The 23,688-nt window shown below is 37.3% G+C and overlaps 1 protein-coding gene across 3 annotated transcripts in view; it reads left to right on the forward strand.

The window, feature by feature from the left end:
* The window catches only part of Bicc1 (BicC family RNA binding protein 1), a 270,554-nt gene that overhangs the window by 156,048 nt on the left and 90,818 nt on the right, over nucleotides 1-23,688 (forward strand). For all 3 annotated transcript variants that reach the window (XM_063239523.1, XM_063239524.1, XM_063239525.1), the window contains exon 3: nucleotides 13,275-13,344. In XM_063239523.1, coding sequence (XP_063095593.1) covers nucleotides 13,275-13,344 — 70 coding nt within the window. The remainder of the gene's footprint in view (nucleotides 1-13,274; nucleotides 13,345-23,688) is intronic.

Below are 23,688 nucleotides of genomic sequence, written 5' to 3' on the forward strand. Positions count from 1 at the left end.
TTTTAGTAGGACCAGCGCTCGCTCTCTCTCTCTCTCTCTCTCTCTCTCTCTCTACTATGGTCACATTCTTTTTACTTTTCTTTTAACCTATCTCATGTAGACACATGAAACAAATAAATAACTTAGTGGTTGTTTTTGGCATATAAATATCTTTGTGTTGTGTTCATCTGAATAATGATTTTGAAATATGGAAGTAAATTAATTGCCAGTATTTTGAAATTAAGCAAATTTTACATACCAATCTGGTTTTGTAGCATCTCTTGAGCAATCTGGAAGTCTGGCTTCTCTGGCCAGCTTCTGCACACTCTAACTGAGACATAAGTTTGCAGTCTTGGGCTGGACAGACTCTGTCTTATTCACTACATTTCCCATTATTTTTCTGAAACTTAGCTCAGGTGTCAAGTTATCATATCTTTATTATTATATTACTGGTTTTCTCATGGCAGGATAAATTTGCACCTGTTTTTGTGGATAGTAAAGGGAAAGTATGATTGAGAGAAGCAGCGAATTCCAAGAAAAATAGAGTGGAGATATTTCATTGGATAAGTGAATAATTTTTATGTATCTGTTTTTGTCCCTCTTGTGGACAGTATATTTGGATTACAAGCATGCACTGTGTTCAATCCTGTTTCTTGTCTGGTTTCTGTAGACATTCGAGACAGGGACTCTTAATTAGATGCCTAACCCCATAAAAGGGAAGTGATTCCATTCTAGGAGCACTCAGAGAACAGTAGATTCTCTTCCTAAAAGCTTAAAACACTCTTACAAATGACATGCCTACATGCCTCTTCTCTGACTTGCCAGGAAGGTGACTGTTGGCTTTTGTAATAATTAGCCTTTCAGAGCCTAGCAAATTCACCATAAGTAAGACAGAGTTTTCTACCAAGGACTGTATATTCTAGAAGTGGGTAGTGCCAATTTAAGTGAAATAGTAATATGATTTAACTGGCATAAGAGAGCCAATTTACTAGCTCTGCGGTGGAAGAAATAGCAGCTGATTAAAGGGATCTTGCGGTTGTTTGATGTTTTATTCTTTCAGTGTTGAGAAATATGTGGAGATTCAGGAGTAAGAGACAACAGAATGATAGGACAGCTTGACTAAAGCAGAGAGAGCGAGCGAGAGAGAGAGAACAAAGTAGATACGAATGTAGATTTATCTATGGGAGTATAGGGGACTGAGGAAAATAAAAGCCGGAGAGGTTCATTGTGGCCTGGTACAGACATTCTAAAATAGTAGGATAAGTTTATATCTAACTTATGGGCAACACTATATAGAGGAAAGAAAAACAAAAGCAAATGATTGGAGTGAGGATAGCTGTAAATGCTGTCAACAAGTATGGAAATGCTTTGTATAAGTGCTCAGGAGTGAAATTACTTTGATAGAAGATTGTTGTAGGCTATGGACACAGTTTTGGAGGTGGGTTCACTAAGTCATTATGGCTCATTTGTTTGGGGGTGATGAGGGACAGGGAAGAAGCCATGGAAGCGAGGAAGGGACAAGACACTGAACAGGACATCAGGGAAAAGCATGCAAGGGAAAGGAGCATCTGATTTGGAAGCTGTATTCAAGAGGATACTGTTAGCTTCAGTAACAGGCTAGCTTTAGCAGCATCTGCAGACACTGGTCCATGCTACTGAAAAGTGTGAAGATATACTGGGCTTTGGAATTGTTGATCAAGAAACCTCTGGCAGATGTATCACAATGATGTATTATTTAGCTGTAAAAGAGTAAGAAATTTTAACATTTTTAAATAAGCTGGATGAACTGGAGAAGACATTAAGTGAAAACAGACACAAAGACAAATAACTCATGATCCCCTTTATATGAAAAATGTAAAAAAAATTGAACTCAGAAACAGAGAGAAGAATGAGGGCTGCCAGGATAGGGTGGCACTGGGAAGATGTTGCTCAGAGACTACAAACTTTTGGTTCTGTGATGAACAAATTCTGAGATCTAATATACAGCATGGGTGAATGGATGTGTTCATTAATGTGAGTGCAGTAATCATTATGTAGTGTAAATTATATCAAAGTATCTTTTGCCATTATTTAATTTTTTTAAAAAAAATAATTCTTAAGAAAGAAAAAGCTTTCTGTTGTTAAAGATCAAGAAACTTTATGTGATGTCATCTAGGATAATGATATTTCCTGCCTCAGCTCTGCCTTCCACATTAATGATTGGTTCCCCTTATAATCATGGGTGGCAGCCCAATAGCAACTGAGCTGCTACCTATGTCTTCGTTCACACCTCATGGGGGAAAGAGATGTTCAGAAGTTGTTTTATAAAAGTCAGAAAACTAGAAAGCTTCATTCTCAAAAGCTTCTATCAAACTTCTTGCTTGTTTTTGACCTAGATGTTTTGGGGGGTTTACTGGGGATCAAGCCCCAAGCCTTCATACATGCTAGGCAAGTGCTGTAGCACTGAGCCATACCCCAGCCCACACATGACTATTCCCAAGGAAGGTCCATGAAGTGGAGGGCGAATGGCATCACTCTTACAGGTAGTCACGGTAATTCCTAGATCCTGGTCAGATAATTGAAAATGTCTAGTTCTTTTTTTTTTTTTTTTAATCTTTTTTATCGGTACCGGGGATCGAACTCACGACCGCCTGCTTGCAAGGCAGGTGCTTATGCTGCTGAGCTAAATCCCCAGCCCCGAAAATGTCTAGTTCTATAGAGAAGGTAGAGTTCAGACATGTCTAAGGAGCTGGTGGGATAGTAAGGTGGAGATACACTTAAAAGATTACATTTATGAGTCTGGATTCTGGAAGGAATAGAGGAGATTTTATTTATGAACTATTCTCTTTAGCTCATTTTTGGTGAGGCTTCTTAAGAATTGCCTGGCAGAGGCAGTCAAGCCCACCAAAGGCTGGAATTGGTACTGCCCTTCTTGGCCCTTTGTAGTTGGCAAAGCCCTATGCCTGCTCATGGCTAGTGAGCTGTGAAGAAGCTGATAATTTTTTTCCAGGTAAAGGTAATGAAAGATTCATGTAAGGATTTTTCCTAGTCTTCTCTCCTGGGGAGGTGGAGGAGGCCATGGATACCAAGTGGACAGGGCTCCATCAGATAGAAGGGTTCCTGACGGTGCCCAGCCCTTTGTCAACACATGCAGACCATTTGTTATGGGCGAGAAATAACTTCGTTGTGTCCACCCACCGTCATTGGAATTGTTTCAGTCATGCAACCAATGCATACCTCTTTTCATTACTTAAGGCTTTCATGAAATACTTTCTCAACACTTGTCCTCACTTCCTTGCCTTCTTATCCCACATAGCCTATATAGACATTTATCTCTTTTGTTGTCATAAAGGAGCCACTGTAGGTCTCTGTTATGTGTTATTCCTTACCACACACCAGCATCTTTGCCAGCAGAGCTTACTGAGCTTCATCACATATTTGCTTTAAGAAGATGGAGGTGAGTTGGGGGACAAAGTCTATTTCCTACATTAGCATATAATTTGGAGGCTAGAAAATTACAATCAAGGCTGGGCTACATGATTTCTTTAAATGAACATTATTTTATTTCCTAATCTCCTAAATTATACCCTGTTGTTTGTTTTGTTTTACTTTAAAACACTTTAGTGTAGAATGATTGACATGAAAAAGTCATGCATATTTAATATATGCAAGCGAGAGCATTTGGAGATAAATATATACCTGTAAAACGTATTCCCCAGTCTATTCCATTCTTTATTATTTTTTCTGGTAAGAACACATAAGTTCTAACCTTCTAGCAAATTAAGTATACAATCCAGTGTTGTTAACCATAGTTGCTGTATTTTGTACAGGTTTCTAGAACTTTTATATTTTGTTCAAATTGTACACACTATACTTTGATAGTTCAAGTTAATGCACTTCTATAGCTACTCATGATAATCTGATTAATCTTTTTGAAGAATGTAACAAAGTAATTCTTGGTTAATAGCCGATCCTATGTTCATGTAAACCCCTATATCTGTTCTTCACTAGCGTGACTTATCCCTTATCCCAAATAACCCATCAATGCCCCATGAAAATTCTCAGATTATAACAGAAGTCAAAAAGTGAAGCCATGCTTTCTTTGGCCCACAGAGAAAAATCATTAACTGGTATAACTGAAACAAGTGCCGAAGTTTAGAAATCAGGAAGCGTGAAACAAAGTCTGGATTTCTGACCCTTCCTTTAATAAGGGTGCATTTGGCTGAGTCTGCGCTAAGAGAAGATTGAGTGGAAATGGGAACCAGGACACCTCACTTTGCATAGCCACACTTGCCCCAGCCTCCAGTCACTTACTTACCTGTCAGTCACCCTACTGACCCCTATTTCAGGTATTTGGGAGGGAGATATCCTCTGGAGGAGCTACTCCTGTCAGTGATTCAGAATTTACTTTCATTTAATAAATACATACTCAGTTCATTTACTCTTACAAGCAGATACATCCAGGCTCTGAGAGTGTGGGAGAGCTGGTAGGTACAGGCTGTGTGCTTCACTTTGACTGAGTTCTGATAAACCAAGTGCCACCTTCGAAACTCTTAATCATCTCTCTCCTGTCCATTTTGTGTTTTCTCCTTTATCAATATCATTGTTCATTTATTTCAATTTTTATTGAGCTTATATGGTAGAGTTAAAGGGTTTAAAAATAAACAAGATACAATTTTGGTCAACAAAAACCCACTTTATCAGTGGGATTGGCAAAAAATGCAAAGCAATAAGCACTATCGTGTTACCACGACAGAGTGAGTGTAGGAAACACAGAGAGAAAGGAGACCTATGGTTGAAAGAGTTGGAAGAATTTTCTTGGATGAGCAAATTTGAATTAGTTTTGACTGATAAGTGTAAGTTTTCTGAACTTTGAAATTAAATAAGCTAAGCCTGCCTGTAGAATTGGAAAAGTTTGAAACTCCTCATTAGTTATTCTCAGCAGGTCATAAAAGGCATTCCTCCCTTTGCATAGCACTGAGAGATCATAAAAATAACTAGGAAAGCTAAAATCATATAAAACGTTCAGCATCCTAGAAAATTTAATGATATGTGGACCTTAAACATTTGTATCAAAACGTTAAAGTTTCTGTCTATAATAAATATATAGAAAATGGAAGGAAAAAAGTCGTATTTATTCAGTACATTGTATTAGCAGTGCTGGATTAACTTGTTTTATTGTTTGTAAAAGTAATTTGTCAAAAATAGTTTAAACAAAGCTGGCTTTCTTTGTTGCATAACTAATAATATGAAGTGAGCATCTTTCCTGTGCCTTGGGGAATTGTCATACTCAGGAGCCTGAGTCACCTTCCAGCATTTCATTCTGTGTAGTTTTAAAATTGTGAAATGTTTCCCAGGCTTCTTTAATCTGGAGGTTTTTGCCCATATCACTTCCCCTGGCACAGCTTCACCTTGTCACTTACCACTTCCTCATGCAGGTCAATAAATGATTCTTCACTAGGTTCCGCTGGCTGTGGACCCTGAGTTTCTCAAGTGTTGGGAATATCAGCATTCCTATAGTTAGCTCGCTCTTTTTTGCTTGTTGAGTTCTGATTTGAATTTCATTTTTCCATGTTCACCTTTTGTTTCTTTGCTGAGCTTTCAATTTTTATAGCCAGTTTCTCCTTTTGATCATGTCTTTATTAAGTGCCAGTTAGTTTTGTTCCTGGGACACCAAGAATCATCACACCTACCCTGAGCCCTCTGTATCTGCAGGTTTCACATCTGCAAATTCAACCAACTGCTGATTGAAAGGTGTTTTTTTTGTAAAGTGTCTAAACTGAGCCTTTACATCTTCCTTGTTATTAGTTTCTAAAAAATACGAACATTTACATGCTTGTATTTTTATATGTATTTGTATTATGAATAATTTAGAGATAATATAAGGTTTAAGTGACATTCTACCATGTTGTTCACTCTTGATTTTCAACATAAACCTGGCAAAAAGCCCTCAACAATAGCCACTGCCTCAACTTTTGACTTTCTTGAAATTTTTTCTGCCAGATTGATTAGTCCATTGCCCTTAATCTAAGTCCCAGGCAAAGTCTCTAGACAAGAGAAAGATACAGACAAACTGTGTGAAAGCATGATACACACAGCAAGGAGTCCAGCACCTAGTGTAGTGCTTCTTCCCTACAGAAAACTTCTGAGCTTGGTCTTTACTGGCAGCCCTTGTATCAGCATTCAGATCTGACCAAAATCTCCCATCAAGTGAAGCTTAAGGCATTTCAGGGATACTTCACTTCAGCTGGCAGCTCAAAACCTTTACAAACTTCCTGCAGGCCAATTCCAAAGGCTTCTGAAACTTGGACCAAATAATGTCATATCAAGACCCCACTCTTGATACCAAAATCTGTCTTAGTTCCTTCTCTTCTTGCAGAGACAAAATACTAAACACATAGAGTAAAGAAGGAAAGGCTTACTGTAGCTCACGTTGTAGCAGTTTCAGTCCATAGTGGGCAGGCTCCAGGGGGAAGGTTGCATGGCAGGCCAGGCAGAAGGCAGCGAACAGTGAGCAACAGCTACAGCAGCAGAAGCAGCTGGCCTGCCTTCTTTCTACCTCTGTTATCCTTTCCAGGCTGCTCGCCTTTTGGGCACCACTGTCCACACTCAGGGTGGAGCATCCTCAATCCCAGACCATATACCCTAATCTGGATACCTTTGAAATACTCTATCTGGGCCACATGAGGCTTTCGGGGAATATCTAGATATAAGCCATAAGAAGAATGTTCATAGATTATATGTAAATACTGTACCATTTTGTATAGGGCACTTAAGGCATTTTGTATAAGGCACCCTGAATTTTGATGTCCGTGGTGGACATTGGAAAAATTCACCCGTGGATACCAAGGGACGATTTACTTGCTTTGTAGTCTGTGAAGAATTACTGTGCGGTCACAGACTTTAAACAAAAACATGATTGGTCACTGGTCTAAATGAACATTTTTATTTACATAGTGATTTGTAGACTAAAGAGCTAACAGTGAAATTTCTATTTGATGCAACAACTCAATTTGCATATCATCCTAATGAGAATATAACTTGTGCTTTTCTTATTTAAGCTGGGGTAATGGAAATTCAAGCATATCATGCATGGACTATCTGCACTGACATTATGAGTGGGTTTCCTCTGTCCTTTCCTAGAAGTTCTGCTGCTGTTTTGCTGGGTACTTGATGCTGGTATAGCCGCTTGACATTTGACCACTGTGACAACCACAGTGCTTTCTACACTTTCTATATCTGTTTGGTGGGGATTCCTTCTGGTTTGAGGACCATTCTGGGGCCATCTCTAGGTCACTTCATCATTAGTAAAGCACACAGTGTTGCGGAATAGCCCTCTGTTGTTCAGTCACTTTGGCAGTGTTTGAATTTTCAGAGCGACCTCATTGTAAATGAGCAGTGCTTACCACCTCCTTCATTAGCCATGTGAGGCTGGAAGAGCATGGGAACTAGACTGGCTGGATTGGTACCTCATGTCTGTCTATCCCTTTACTTCTTTGAATCCTAATTTCCTCAGTTTTTTTTTAACTGAAAAATAAGTCTCAAATAGCTGATTTACAAGGTTAGTGTAAGGAATAAATGGAAAACGTATCTGGATATTAGGTAAAATGTGAGGAATTGTTTTGATGATGATGAATAACTGAATCATTGGAAAGGATTTCTTGGATTAAAGTGAAATATAACAGAACCCTCTAATGTCTCAGCAAAATAAACATCCTCAGCTTCTCATGACACCCCCTCATGTGAGAAGTTCACCGCTTTCCCATCTCTGCTTAGTTGGCTCTTTCCTCACTTATTCCCCTTGATGGTGAAGTGCAGCGCATTGATTCTCACTCCATTAGTACGTGAAGTAACTTTAACAAGCTTCCTTAAGGAGAGTAGACTTTGTTTCTCTATTGATCTAAGAAAAATAGAGTCCAAAGGAGCTGTACTTTTAGAGAAGGAGGCTGCAGATGGGTCCCACCTGGTAGCCATTTTGAAGGATGACTTTTCAATAGTTTAGAATATAAACGTCAAGCTAGAGAGTTCACTGTTCTTTTTCTGGTCCCAGAATAAATATTTTAAGTGAAGTCAGCATAAATAGGCTAGTCTTGGGTTGATTTGAGACACTGATTACTTACCTGCAGACTTTTAACTTTACATCTGGGTGGAAGAATTTCATGAAATGTTGATAGTTTGGCAAAGCTTTTCCTCACAAGATACTATTCTATAATTGATGCACACTTGCAAAATATGTAGTGAGCATCGGTGGATAGTTCTGTTTCTACATGGTATACTAATTGGGAATTTGTTGAAAATGAAATAAATATATGAATGTTAAAGAATATAAATGGAAAATGTTTTTATTACAGATGAACCACTTGTGGAATGCAATTAGATTTTACTTGTTTATTTTATTTTACCTTTTGCAGTTTATTTTAGGAGAGTGAAATTAAATGACTCAGTGTAAGTCTTTGAAATTTCAAAAATATGGACAGAAGTTTCATCCAGTTTAAAAAAAAAAAGATGTTATGTACATGTGCCAATTCTCCACAAAGAATATAATCATTATGTACTGCAAATATGCACTAATAAAAATAAAAGAATCCAAATTTCAAAATTTGCACACAATACCTTTACTTTCTGGCTTTACCCCTCCTCACACCCTGCAGAAATTAAAACCAAGACAGAAACTTACAATATAGTATTTACTAGGTGCCCTTTTTTGAATCGACTGTTGGAGTCCTGGGTCAGGGAACATGATTGCCTATTTAAAAATTTAAGCATGAATTAGAAAGTTATTATTTAGTTTCCAAAATTACATATTCTTAGCAAGCTGACTTCATCAGATTTTGTTTCCTTAATTGTATTAGTGCCTACTGGTTATACGGAATAGTGGGTTTTGTTTTGGCATATTGGTACATGTATATAACATGCTTCAGTTACTTTTACCTGTTTCCCCATTAACCTGTCCTCCTCCTTCCCTCCTTCTTCATTTTCTGTCCTCTCCTCTAAGTCTCCTATTTTCCTTCAGGTTTTATTGATGAAGAAATAACTTTTATAAGTGAACACATACAACATCCACAATTGAGTTAAGATAAATGTCTTGAAAGTATTTTAGGTACAAATTAATGTTTATAGAAAATGATTCAAACTCTGATGCTTTTTCTTTAAGCTTAGGTTTTGTGAATGTAGAGTTAGGCAATAATACGATTTAAAGGAACTAGTTGAAATTCACTTGAGGGTTTTTTTCTGTTTAAGAAGATAATCATGTTTCTCAGAGGTTTTGCAGTTTGGCATATCTTGGCATTCCTTGGCTTGACTGACACGATGATATTTATAGTTTTATTTCCATAAGGAAGCACCGTCATTTTAGACATGTTTTCCCAACTTGGAGGTCAAATTTCACACAGTTGAAGGGCATCATCTTGTTTTATTTATTTATTGTAGATGGTCTGAATTGGCTACTTAATTGAATTATAACTTAAATTGAAAATGAATGTTTTAGAGAAAATATTAACTTACTCAGGAATGAAGGCACATCACAGGTTCTGGGAAGTAATTTCCTTGGAAGGTTCTGTGGGTATTAATTGGCCTGTGGGAAATGTATACTGTGCTCCAGAAAAGGTATCAGAGTCTTCATCCACTGTAATAGCCATCTCATTTGTCTTCCTGTTGCTGTGATTTTTTTAATAAAAATTAATGTTTATAAAAAATGATTGAAAATCAAGAGTTTGTTCTTTGGACTTTGGAAAGTGGAAATAGGGGAAATAATAACATACTTTTAAAATGAATCTAAAACAAAGTAGAAGGAATTTATTTTAGAATCTCTGCTTTTCCCCTGAGACAGAAGATAGCCATTTTCTTCTCAAAGGTTTGATGGCTTTTTTGACTTAAACCATCTTGCTTATCTCACCTCTTCTGGTTCTCCCTGATGACCATTTAGGACATTGTTTTGCATAGTTTGCTGGTTATAGATCCTTCTGATGGCTGCCTTTGCACTCCCTGCCTACAATTCTGTGCTACTTGCATAGGGGACATGCTTGGAACCCACCAGCTCCAGTAATCCAGCTGCCATACTAGGGTTCCTGGGTTGGTCTCATCTACAGTCCTGAGAACTGCTCTCCCTTCTCCTATGATGGAGTGCAGCATACTCCCCCATTCCCTTCACTGCCGAGGCCAAGGCCCAGGCAGATAAACAGTATACAAAACCAGAGCTCCAACAACTGACTTGAAGTCACATGCACGATGATTTGAAAGCTTTACTAAAAACTTCATAAGGAGAATTTTCACTTTCCAGAAAGCACAGGTACTTCATGGCTTTGTCCTGTGTGTTTTAAGTGATTCGTAAGGACGGCTATAGGACAGTAGAGATGATAGAAGACTCATTGACTGTCCTGGAAGTGTGAAGTAGGACTAGAAGTCCCCTTGCTTTGCTGAATTGTCATCAGGTTCGCTAGGGGACTTTCCCTCTCTTTGCTTAGGCTTTTCCACATGCATGCCAACTCTGACTGGGACCTTTTCTCTATCTTCCCCAGCTAGCCAACTTTTCCTTCTACTTTAGGGTACAACATCAGTAAGCTTTTCCTATGGTAACTTTCCTTATCTACCCACAGCTTAGTTAGAATCCTGTATGTGCTCTCATATTGCCTTGCCCTGTGCTAAAACTTGGCATCAAGTACCACAATGGTGGGTTCTCAGGTATTCTCCATTGTTAGACCTCAGCTCCAAGAGGACAGGCACCAGTCACTTGTGTGCTTTGTGTCTTGTGTCCAGGACAGTGGGCAGCTGAAAATCACCAGTCTGCTGTAACTGAGCACTTGCTGGGTGCCATCCCCTGTGCTTAGGTTCTCCCCCATAATCAGGTCCCCACAACCCTGGGAGTAGGTGCTATAAATAATTTTATGGAAGAGGAAGATGATGCTGAGAGAGGTTTGCTCAACCAACTCACACAGCTAGAAAGCAGCAGAGCTGCATTATGAGGATTCATTTGCCTGAGTACATCCAGTGCTTGTCTTGCAGGGCAGAGAGCTTAATTTCTATGTTACAGAGATAGACTTTAAACAAGTAAACACAGACAATAAGAAAATTCCTGATTGTGTAAGCATTAGGAGGAAAATATGCAGTGAGGGGGAGAATAATTCTGGCTGGGGTGGTGTGAGAGTGAAGAGGACTGAGGTGGTCCCAAGGCTGAGTGTGAGAAGCAGCAAGATGGGAAGGTTTGGGAAGAGAGCACAAACACTGCTGGGAATATTGTTACATTTCTAATGACAGATTTACTGTACTTAATATTAACAGGGAGTTAATAGAGATATAATTTCATTCTTGTGCTAATATCAGATTTAATGAAGGATAATAAAAAAATTTATATTTCTTAGTCCTAAAAGGTCTGGGGATGTACCTCTTCTCACTGGGGCAGACGGAGTTCAGGAGGATAATACTCATCTTTAAATATGGATGTAGAATTGATTAACCAAAATTCTTGGAGAAAACATCAAAACAGTAAACAGGGGCAGCTAGAAGAGGAGAAGGGAGAGAGGCAAGAACAGGTCCTGTCATGTTGGGATAACAAGCCGACTTGCCTTCCAAGCTTTGACTTAGTGAAGACAGCACAGTTTGTGTGTGTGTGTGTGTGTGTGTGTGTGTGTGTGTGTGTGTGTCTGTGTGTGGGGGCACGGCTTACTGGGGGTTGATCCCAGGGTCTGTGCACTGAGCTACATCACCCAGACCTTTTTATGTTTTATACTGAGACAATGTCTCACTATGTTGCTAAATTGTCCAGACTGGGATGGAATTTATGATCTTACTGCCTCAGCCTCTCAGAGTGTTTGGATTACAGTAATTTATCACCATGCTTGAGTCTTAATGGGTTTTTAAAATTTTTAATAGATACATGAGTATAGGGAAATATTTCTCTAAGGGAAGCAACAGTCTTTCATGGTGAATGATAATGAGCAGTAAAGACATGATAATGATAATGACAGGCGGCTTTGGTTCTAGGATTCAGAGCCACAGTGGGATCATGGAGCAGCTGAGGGTCTGCTCACCCTAACTGAAAGGGGCAGCTGTTCCTCAGTGCCAGCCAAGGGTGCCCATGTGGGAATGTGGGCTCCACGTGCTGAATCTGTTCAGCTTTCTAGAAAATCATAAATATGAATTTCTATGTGAACTTCTTGGGTTTTAAAATGTTGTTTCAAGCTTGAAAAAGCAACCTGACAGTGGCCAGGCAAAATGCACATGTGGCCTGCCGGTCTGGAGCATGTGATGAAAGCCCTTTTATGCGGTGACAAAAGGAATTCAATAAAGTAAAGATGTGTGCTAGTGATTTAGCTTTGTGCTTTGTACATAGCTAACATTGAGGGATTACTTAATTGCATTGTTAATGTGTTTATTTTTTAGCATGACCTTTATTTAGATAACTCTAAATCCATATTAAAAAATAAATAATATCTTACTCTGCTTTGAGTAATTGAATTAATGAGTGATAATTGCTGTTACTTGCCTATTAAGTTGTGTAACTGTTTGCTTTTAGTTTGGTCCATTCTCTATACATAGCACAGGAGTAAACAGTAACCTACTGTATGCATGTGATAAAATGAGCAGGACGCAGGATGAACGTTATGTAGTTACTTGTTTCTTCCTTATCATCCACTTCCACTGCTCTGCTGTCACTGCTTCCTTCACTGGTGGTTCTGTCTGGCTCCTTTGATGTGGAGCTCTCCTGGCTGATGTTAGCTGTGCATGTCAGTGGGAAAGGACCACAGTGTGAATGCCATCCTTGACCGCATGAGGGATGATGGGAAATGGCACTTTTCAGAGTGATGCTGTGTTTAGTAACTTTTCATTAGCTTTAATGAAACACAAATGTGTCCAAGGCAAGTTATTTCTTTTCTGTGTTGGGGTAGGGGCAGTCTTTGCTTAGTATGGCCTAACTCAGATAGTTTTGTATTACAAGAATCTTGTTTGATATGTTGCAATCCATTGGCGATAGTCTTGGGGAATTTTACTTAGCACAAGAATCTCGGTTCTGGCAACAAGTGGGGTTAATTAATTGTTCATGTACTTTCTGGTCTTGTCTCTTAGAATTCTGGAGCAACACAGAGGGAACACTGGGAGTAACAAAATATACTTGAATATTTCTAATAGATTAAAGAGTTATAAAAACACATCTTTTTTCCCCTAAGACTTTTTAAATTTGCATTGTTTTAAAATAAGATCATTTTGTTGTGTCAACATAAAACTAGAGACTTGAAAATAAGCCTTTTTTGGTGAAAAATCTTATCTGTAAATACAAGTTTTTAATTAATTCAACATTTCTCTTTTAACTTTTGTTACAGATCATGGAGGAAACAAATACGCAGATTGCTTGGCCATCCAAACTAAAGATTGGAGCCAAATCCAAGAAAGGTAAATTGTGCACAGGAGAAATTCACAGTATTGACGTTTGAGTTTATGGAATTACTGTAGGTTTCCTGGGGACAAAACCAATATTCTTAATAGTTTTGTCCCAAACTACTTGTCAAATGGCAGTAATTAAGGATTCTCACAAATAAAAGTAATTTCCTTTTTAATGTTTTAAGAATTAATGTTATGGTAGAGAGGTTGTTAATAAAGATATGATTTCTCAAGAAAGCCCATTTGGTCAACAGCTATTCGGTCATGGTAGCTTCATGGGTAATAATGTATTTTCAATACATAAACTCCCATTGCTTATACTTTGGAGTTCTTTTTTACGTGTCACACAGATTTAATAGCTCCTCTTTTTTCCTTCAATGTGATTGCATTTCTTTTTAGGCTGAGCATTTCCCTTGCCCAGCCTTTTCTTTGCCTTACATATAGGACATGACTCAGGCTACTCAAGGTTTGTGTAGCTAGAGATAGAAGTAGAGCCTCCCTTACCTCTCCTCAGCTACACAAAGTTCACATAGTATTTTCAAATGTGACCTGCCAGAATATACTTTAAAGGTAGGTTTTTGTTGTTGTTGTTTAAAATGAACTCAATTTCAACAACTTTTATGTTATATTAAAGAGAATATAAATGTATTTAATCATGAGACAGTAATGATGAATGCCATCAAATAATGCAGAATATAGTGATTGTGCAAGCTGAGCATTATCCCATGTGATCTGTGTTTTTGTTGTTGTTATTTAGTTTTGTATTTGTTTGTCCCTTTTTCCAATGACAGTTATTGCTAAATGATACTAAATACTGCATGATTTTTTCTTCTTATTTTAGTCTGAATTTTATTTTATTTTTTGTTATTGTTGTTGTTGTTTTGAGACAAGGTCTTGATATATAGTCCAGGCTGGCCTTGAACTCACAGTGATCCTCCTCCCTCAGCCTCCCAAGTGCTGGAATTACAGATGTACATGTCTTTTAACTATATACTATTAGAGCTAATAATCACGTGAAATAAGAATCATTTTATAACAGTTTTTTTAAGTCAATATTTTTAGCTGGCCTTGACTGCTGGGCAAACCTAAAGAATGATTTTATTAACCTGTATGTATGATCACTGTGGAGATGATGTGAATGCTCATAAACAGTCACATGTCTTTGCATGTACAAGTACATGTCTTGTACTTTCCAAATGCTATAGAATATGTTTTTAAAATTTGGAATTTTCTGTAGGGTATTGGTATTTTTTATGCTTATTATACAGAATAAGAAACTGCCACTAGTGAGTTATTGACCTGTTTGTTTATGGCTGTTTAAAGTTTCTGGTCTACTACTTGAGTAAACTGAAACCAGAATGTAAACTGAATCTTCTTTCCCAATTGTCAGTTACTTTTACTTAAACAATGTAATGAACTTCATGACTCACCTAATAAAAATGAAATTTAATCAGTCCCCAAAGAAAACTCCCAAGGAAATATGAATATTAAAACTGTTCCAGATAATTTTGGATGGCTTATTCTCTTGTAGTATCTATGTTACAGCCGCCCCCATTGTCATGAGGAACTCAGAATTGATTAATATGCTGTCAAACTGTGGTTACCATTTCAGAGATCTTAGAAAATATGAAAATGAATAAAATAGTTTTTTAGATTGATTTCCTGTTAATGACACACTTAACCTATTTAGAATGGTTAGTCCAACAGTATTCCACATTTTGATTATACATTTTGCTTTGGAAGTGAGATTATTTCAGCAGTGTACTTGAGGGCGTTTGGGATAGTTTTCAAATGGTTAAAGTTAACCTTTGGAATTGTGCCTAAGAATTGATTCCTCCAGGCTTGGGTCTACAGACTTCATTTCATTTTTTTATTATTTATGAAGTGCTCTGAATATACACAGTACTGCACAATGGGAAGAATGTGCCAGAAGAGAACAAGGAAGGGAAAAAGAATCAAAAGTTTGCCTCCCAGGAATTTACTATTCAGAATTTACTTGATTGCTCTTATTATTGAAACCCTCAGCTGCTGAATCAGTTCTTGGCCAATGTTTCTGCGGTGCTTGTGTACTGGGGATTGAACTCATGACCTTGCGCTTGCCAGGCAGGCACTTGTGCCACTGAGCTAAATCCCCGGCCCATGGTGTAGCTTTTAAAATGCATTAGTTCACGGATGAAGTTTGTTGACTACAGTTTGTAATTACTAAAATTATAGTGAAAATATCATGAGAAGTTTAGGTGGGAATTTTGTGCTCTTTGACCTGACATGGCCACTCACTCTCCCTGCCCGAATGCTGTGGTAGAAAGCGATGTTTATCTTTAATCCATCTTCACTCCCAGCTATTACTATTCAAGTCACCAAAGAATACAAGTTTAGGGACCCTCCATGTTTTGTATGATAATTTAATTCTAAATTCTGTGGTGATGTGAAGATGTGGACTATGTAGATAATTCTCAGAAGGTGCTAGTGAGACAGCACAGCCGTGGCTTGAGTTGTATCTTACTTTGTAGTCTTTATGAAGTGCATTGATTAAATATTTGAGTCTAGACAAACATTTCTCATGACCATGGTTACTGGTGTGTGCTTTCTTTTTTACCTTATTGGAAGTTAGTACTGTGTTTTTAAAATTAGTTTTGAGCATTCGTGTCCAAACTTTTACTTTTTAAGCCATTAACTCTGTCAGGTAGAAAGCAACCATCAATTAGAAAATTGAGTTTCTTCTTCAGAGATTGTAGTTCAGTACTTTGGAGGTGACACTGGGGATCAATGTACTTAGTAAGTTTTTCTCATTGCTGCTAGTAAGCTGAGTTTGAAAACCAAAAACTTCATCATCTGAGAGGAAGATAGAAATGTGTTATGAAGAAGACTGTTCAGAAGGCCACAGATGCTGTCACTGTTGAGAAACAGGTGAAGTCCATCCAGTGTCACTTCTGAACTAAGCCCATCTTGACATCCAGAGAACTGTACTTTTATGGATTCATTCATTTTACATTTATGTCATCTTTGCAGTTGGTTAACACAATACATTTGGAGTGATGATAATCTCATTATTCTGTGGCCATGCCACTATAGTTTTGAGTAAAACATTATCTGATATTTGTCTTCTCTCTGTCCCTCTTCCTCTGGTTCATACCTTCTCATCTACCCTTCTTTTAGGCCTACATTCCTCTCACTTCTTTTTCCATTTCCTTCAATTTATTCTATTTTGAATACAGTAGAGAAAAAAACCAGAGATATTTTCATGTGTGGTGTTTTAGGAAAGTATGTTTTGTGGTAGAAACTGAGGGACATAACTTTCTTCTTATAAAAATTCCTAGACGATTTGAGGTTATTGGAAGGCTGAATCTTCATTAAAGCCAGAAAGAATTAAGATTTTGAAATTCAAAATGATGACATTTAAGTAGGTAACTCTGGGATTGTCTTAATCTTGGTCACAGTTAAGAAAAATAAAGCATATTTTTTCTGTATAACATGAATTTATTTTGTGCAGAAGAAAGTAAAACTTTTCCAAACTGTTGGATACAAGAGTAGTTGAACAGTGTGCTTCATGTGGAAAATTTTGGGATTTGTTTCCATGAATTTAGTATTCAAGTTTAAGGTGTTTGGTACAAATATTCCTTGTTTAGTGACTTACCTGTTTAACCATTGTTCAGATTTACAACCTGCTGCTCAGACTAACAATTTAACTTTTTCCTTTTTTTGGTACAATTCTGTACATCTTGTTGAAAAAGCCTCAGTCATTTTTTTGGTACATACACCTTGTTTATAGTGCCGTAATTTTTGCTTAGTATGCTGTATAGTATGATAGTGTATGTTATTGAGTAAATTCTATGTAGATAAATCATGTTCTAAGCAGTGTCTCTCAGAGGAAGACAGAAATTGTGACCATTTGTAGTCCTTAAAGCTCCTAATATATTTAAACATTAAAAAGATTATAAAAATGATTATATATATATATATATATATATATATATATATATATTCATACCAGGGATCAAACTCATAACCTAGCACTTGCCAGGCAGGTGCTTAAGACACTGAGCTAAATCCCCAGCCCATTGAATGTATATTTTAAATATTCAAGTGTTTTTCTTTCTACATGTAGAGTCTCATTTGTAGGTAGCTTCAGAGATGCACGTTTGAGAACCTCTCCAAATATGTGTGCAGAGACATAAAATCCACACCATTTTAGAGGTGAGGCTAAAATACTATATAAGCTATTGTTAAGATTGAGCACCAGAGCATGGCTTCATTATTTGATCTAGCTATTTTTTATTTCTTTTATTCTGAATGCCCCCAAATATTGAAACAAGTTTTTTGAAGATATTTCCCTTTAACCTAGTAGGGAAGCAAATTTAGTGTTAAGAAGAGAAGTAAGAAATTAAGTTAAAAAGTGAAAGCAGTGACAGGAAAAGTGAACAAGCCAGACACTGGGAGAAAATGTTTGCAAAAGACATATATGAAAAAGGACTTTCAGCCAAAATATACAAAGAATTCTTAAAACTTAACAGCAAGGAAATGAACAACTAAAACATGGACAGAAGGTCACCCGAAGAAGGTATATGGGAATAAATAGGTTTAAGTAAGTATATGGGAAAACATTCAACATCGTACATTGTACCTTGGTACTTGTTACCTGGTTCTGGGATATGTAGCAAGTACCAAACAAATTGATTTGGCTGGAAAGGGTAGTGAGTCATACGGCGATTGATCCTGACAGGTTCTAGTTTGCCTGTCAAGTAACAAACCATGAGTACTAGGACAAAATTATCATGTCAGGATGAATTATGTACCAAATTTGATGAATTTCAAAGCAGTTAAGTATCAAGGCCTGACTATCATTAGAGAATTACAAATGAGACAAGCACTGTCTGTTTATTAGAAAGCCCAAGTCTCAAACAGTGGTGACATCAAATGTTGGTGGTCATATTGAGCAACATGTTCTGATTTGCTTTGTTCTGTTTTGTGTGGTTTTATTCTCTTTAAGAAATGTATACAGGTGCAAATTCCCTATGATGAATGTGATCACTGTGTAAATCTAAATTGTACCAATAAACATAAAATAAAGATGTATATGGCAGCTGTATTTATAATTTCTATACTTTGGAAACCACTAAGGTGTCACTTATTATGTGAACGGATAAATGTAGAATATTCACAGAGTGGAATATTGCTCAGTGCTAAAAAGAAATTAGCTCCCATTTTATTAAAAGAGATGTAGGAACCTTAAGTCTCTGTTACTCATTGAATGAAGTCCATCTGAAAAGGACATGATACTGTTTAAGTCAACTATGTCACTTTCTAGGAAGAGCAAAACTATGGAGACAGTAAAAAGATCAATGTTTGCTGGGGGTTTAAGGGACAGATGAATAGGTAAACAGGTATGATTTTTGGGTTAGTGAAATTATTCTGTCTGATTTCTAATGGTGGCCTGCCACATGTCATTATGTATTTGTCAGTATTCATGAACCAGGCTTTGGAGTGTCTGTGATGGAGAAGACCTTGCCCATGTATGGGGAGGGATGTATAAACACTGTACTTCCCAGTACATTTTGCTATGAGTCTGAAATTTAAAAATAAAATCTCTTGATTGGCACAGTGCTTTCATCAGCATTGTAAAAGATGTTATATGTGAAGACAGTATGATCAATAACTTAATGTGTAAGTTTGAAAGCACCATGACTGTTTTAAAAAATGAAAAGATTGGTTAAAAAGTAAAAATACATGAGAAAGATGGTTAAATTAAATAGTAAAACACATGCTGCTACTCACCAGAAGGTGCCTGGACCAGGTCTTGGCTTTCCTCAGCTCCTCTGCCTCTGGAGCTGCTGCCTTTCTTCCTGTGGAGTCTCCTCCCTGTCTTCTTTCCTGAACAGAGGTCTTTGAATCGCTTAACCTCTAATGCGGAAAATGGCACCTAGGATCCCTTCCATCTGCAGTCCCCGTTCTATTTACAAAAAGGAAGGGAGAAATTGTGCTAAGTGTGTTACCTGTATCTCTTTTAATCCTTATACTAATCCAGTTTAATGAATATTATTTTCCTATTATATATATTAATAAGTGATTCTAAGACATGATATGACTTGTCCAAGGTTATTACAGTGATGGCGTGAGGTTGTAAACCTTAACTTCATGGTTTGAGGTATTTTCTTCCACTTTATAAACATGCACATAGATACTAGTGACTTTTGGTCCCTTAAGGTATGAAGCGTCCTAGCACATTCATTGGATAGAACCCAGACTTAAAATATCTCTCTCAAGTATCTTCTCTAGGGGGGCTGGGGATTTAGCTCAGCGGCATAAGTGCCTGCCTTGCAAGCAGGCAGTCGTGAGTTTGATCCCTGGTACCGATAAAAACGAAAAAGACAAAAAAAAAAAAAGTATCTTCTCTGGGAAGAAAGTTAATCCTAGGTAATACCTATGTAGGTTTTAAAAGCCTGTAGGTTCACTTCTGTTTTATCCAGGTACCATGACACCTACCTGTAATTCTGGTACTTGGAAGGCTGTGGCAGGAGGATCACTTCAAGTTTGAAGCCTGCCTGGGCTACTTCATACAGTGACGTCAGCACCAGCCTGAACTGTATGAGGAGAGCCTGTCTCAAAATTAAAAAAAAAAAAAAAAAGGTAAAGTGAAACTTACTGGAAGTCTGTCTTTAAACTTTTTCAATCTAGATTTACTTTACCATTTTTTAGACTTTCCTATCTTTCTTTCCTTTCTCTTTTTGGAGATAAAAGAAAATCTTAAGGCTCATTATGAGATCTGCATACCTCAGTTCTCATCTTGGGATGATTTTACCCCGTGGGGACATTTGGCTGTGTTTGGCAGACCTGCTGCCTCCTGATTTCTTCGCCTATCTTCCCTTTCTCTTTGCTAGAATGTGTAGTTGCGATTGTTGTGTCAGTTTCCAAAATGTGCTATAAGTGCCTGTCTTAACCTAGAACTAGGCAGCAAATTTTGATGATTTTCTGAACTATGTGTGGTCTTTTCCTAATTTATCTGTGCTCTGTCAGTCATGCCATTGCTGGACAGAATTTAGTGGCATTTATTAGTCCTGTCAGTAGCAATTATTTTCATGAAGGCTTTTTGCAGTAGCACACATTACTAAGCTACCATGTAGTGTTTCTCATTAGCTAAAGAAAATAAATTATAGTGGCATCTTCATTTCTTCATGCTTTTTTTTGAGCCTTAAAGTGTGACTTGGGGCTTATTACTACGTTTTTATATAAACCTTGGTACTAAGAGACATTTTTATCAGAAGATATTAAAGAGATGTCAGAAATGAGGAGGTACATTCCCTTTATATCTTATTACCAGAAATTACTCTTGAAGCAAAACAAGTGCTGCCTGCAATAAAAATAAGATGGGAACACACTCTGTGTGAGTTTTTGGCTACTTGATCTGTACAAATAATTACGGTTATTACTTTTGAAAAAAGGGCTCATTTTATATGCACACATTTGTGCAATTGGATATTCTTTGTAAAAATAAAAAACATCATATATATGTAACTACATAAACAATCATTTCTTTCATTTCTTTAGTGGTTTGAAATGAATGTACATGGCTATGTCTGTAATGTATTTCAGCAAATCTATTTTGGTGAACATTGGGTTGACTACTCTTTTTTCTGTGAAAAATTTCAAATTTATTTGTCTGTGTATATTTCTATTGCATTAATTCTTACTAGCAGAATTCTTAGGTCACAGGATGTGAGTAACTTGAGCACTTTTTTAGGGCTGTCTGTGTCCTCCCACTGTTGAACTCTCAGTGTGCAAGACCTTGATTCTGGAAGGAGACTATTCCAACTATTCCTTCCTCGCTGCTAATGCTCCGCTTTCCATCCTTAGCTAGATAGTGGAAGTAACTGCTCTGTTACATGCCCTTCAGGAAAAGTTGAGTATTTTCCATCTACTCGTGGAACATTTATTTTCCTCTTTAAATTATTTGTCTCATCTTTTGCTGATTTATTCCTATCCTTTCCATATTATAGTGACTACTCATCTACTTTCTACTTAATAAATATTTGTTATTTTTTCTAAAAGAATTTAAGTTTACTTAGGCTTTCTCTAGTGTTGTTATGCCAACTGCTGATCACCATTTATACTTATTTACAAGAAATTTAGGTTTTGTTCTATTTCAAAATAGAAATAAATTCACCTCAATAATAATAATGAGGTAATTTTCACTTTATTTTATTTTTTGGAAGGGCAGTTGACAGGATCTCACTATGTAGTGTAGGCTGGCCTTGAACTTATTTATGTAGCCTAAGCAGGCCTTGAATAATGGCAGTTCTCCTGCCTCAGCCTCCCAACTGCTGGAATTATAGGCATGGACCACCAAGCCCTGCAATATTGTGTTAATTTTAAAAGGATTATGAACAAATATGCATTAACATTTAGAGAATTGGATTTCCATAGAGAATTATCTAATGATTAAATCTTCAATTTTATTAGCATGAAAATGTATGTGTATGTATTTTATCCAGGTATGAGCAATAGTTACAATATTATACAAGTCATCCAATTCTAAAGTTTTCTTGGCATAACAGAAAGGAGAGCCAATAAATTATTTGGCTTTATTTCTGTGTACTGGGCTTTGGTTCTCTGTTTTAGTGGAAAAAGTTTCTGAGTTTTTCCAATCTTTTATATTCAAGGAAAGGACGTGTAACTTAAATACATTATTTAAAGTTGACTTGCATTATATTTCTATGCTGTCTCCATTTCTGGAATGGGATCCATAAGTGAGCTCTTTACTTTTTGGTATAATTAGCTTCTATTTCACCTCTCAGTTTCCTTAAAGGGCAGAAACCACCGACCGTGCTGGGCTGTTGGAGAGGTAGCGCCCTTGCCTTCTTCTTCTGTGTGGTCTGTTCTCTTCCTCAAATCTGACACAGCACTCGGGAGACCTGATTTACTTCACATAGTTTGGAAGTGTGTCTGAATCACGGGAAGTGAAGGAGAAGAAAGTAAAGACGCTTTTCAGTCACCAAAGATGTAAATGTTTAAGGCCAAACAATGTCCCAATTTGCTAGCTTTTACAATGAAATTGAATATTCCCACCTAATCCTCATGAGTTTTCACCTTCAGTAAATATCTGATTTTCTTTTACACCATGAGCAAGTTGCATACCTGTAAATACAGTGTCTATACATTTAGAGTTTGAAACTTTGTTAAATATAATAAAAATATTTTTGAATGCTTCGAGTAAGCTGTGTTCCAGCAATATCAGTTGGTGTTTCAGTCTCCAACCAGTTATGGCCGTTCACACTTTTCCCTAACCTGTGTCTGCTGTGGGAGGGCCTCCTCCAATCTGCTTTTGCCAGTTGATTATCTCTGGTTGCACTGTTGCATCTGTCTCACGTGGCAGGTCTTCCTGGAAAGCTTCACTCATGTCTCCCAGTGGAATTTAATGCCCAGTCCCTGCATTAACTCAGTTCCTTATAAATACTTACATTTATTGTGAGTGTTCACTCTCAGGCTAGCCTAGACTTTTGCCTTTCATTCTGGACATAGGACCTGTGGACCAATATATCTTACAATTTCCATGTACAGGGTACCTGCCAGAAAGTGGGAATGGTAAATTATGAATTAAAGTTTACATGACGACTAGGTTGAGGATAAACTGAAATTGCTTCAACAGTGATTGAAGTTATTCTGGTATATCTTTTTTTTTTTTTTGTATTGGGGATTGAACTCATGACCTTGTGCTTGCCAGGCAGGCACCGCTGAGCTAAATCCCTGGCACTTCAAGTATATCTTTTGAAAAAGAAAAATGACTCTGGCAGCTGAGAGGCTGCAGTGTTCCTGAGAACATAGATACCTCTTGAAGAACATAATTAGACAAGGCTGCTTTTTAAGTATATCTAAAGCAAATCTGAGGCAAGGACATTTTCTTCTAATAAAGGGGACTAAGCATCTCTTACAACTGCGTGTTTGCTGCTGCTTTGCTCACCATGACTTCAGCTCAACTTTACTCCTTTGCACTCAAGATTAAATTTGCCAGGATAAATAATGAATTGCCCCAGTTTTCTATCATTCCCATCCCAATCCTGATCATTACTTTCTTTTTTTTTTTTTTTTTTTTTGTCTTTTTCCTTTTTATCGGTACCAGGGATCGAACTCACAACTACCTGCTTGCAAGGCAGGCGCTTATGCCGCTGAGCTAAATCCCCAGCCCCCGATCATTACTTTCTTAAGAACTCTTTGGGATCATCAAAAACAAATGCAGGTTGTGTGTTAAGCACCTACCAGTTTCTTTTTCCGATGCCCCAGTTCTGTTGGTGAACCTTCTTGCTTACTGCTATGAGATAAGGAAACCAACCTGTGTTCCTGTTGTGTGTTCCCAGTGGTCTTTGG

The sequence above is a fragment of the Cavia porcellus genome, unplaced genomic scaffold (genome assembly GCF_034190915.1).
Source record: "Cavia porcellus strain 051 isolate PalLab524CR breed Dunkin Hartley unplaced genomic scaffold, mCavPor4.1 scaffold_28, whole genome shotgun sequence".
Taxonomy (NCBI): Eukaryota; Metazoa; Chordata; class Mammalia; order Rodentia; family Caviidae; genus Cavia; species Cavia porcellus.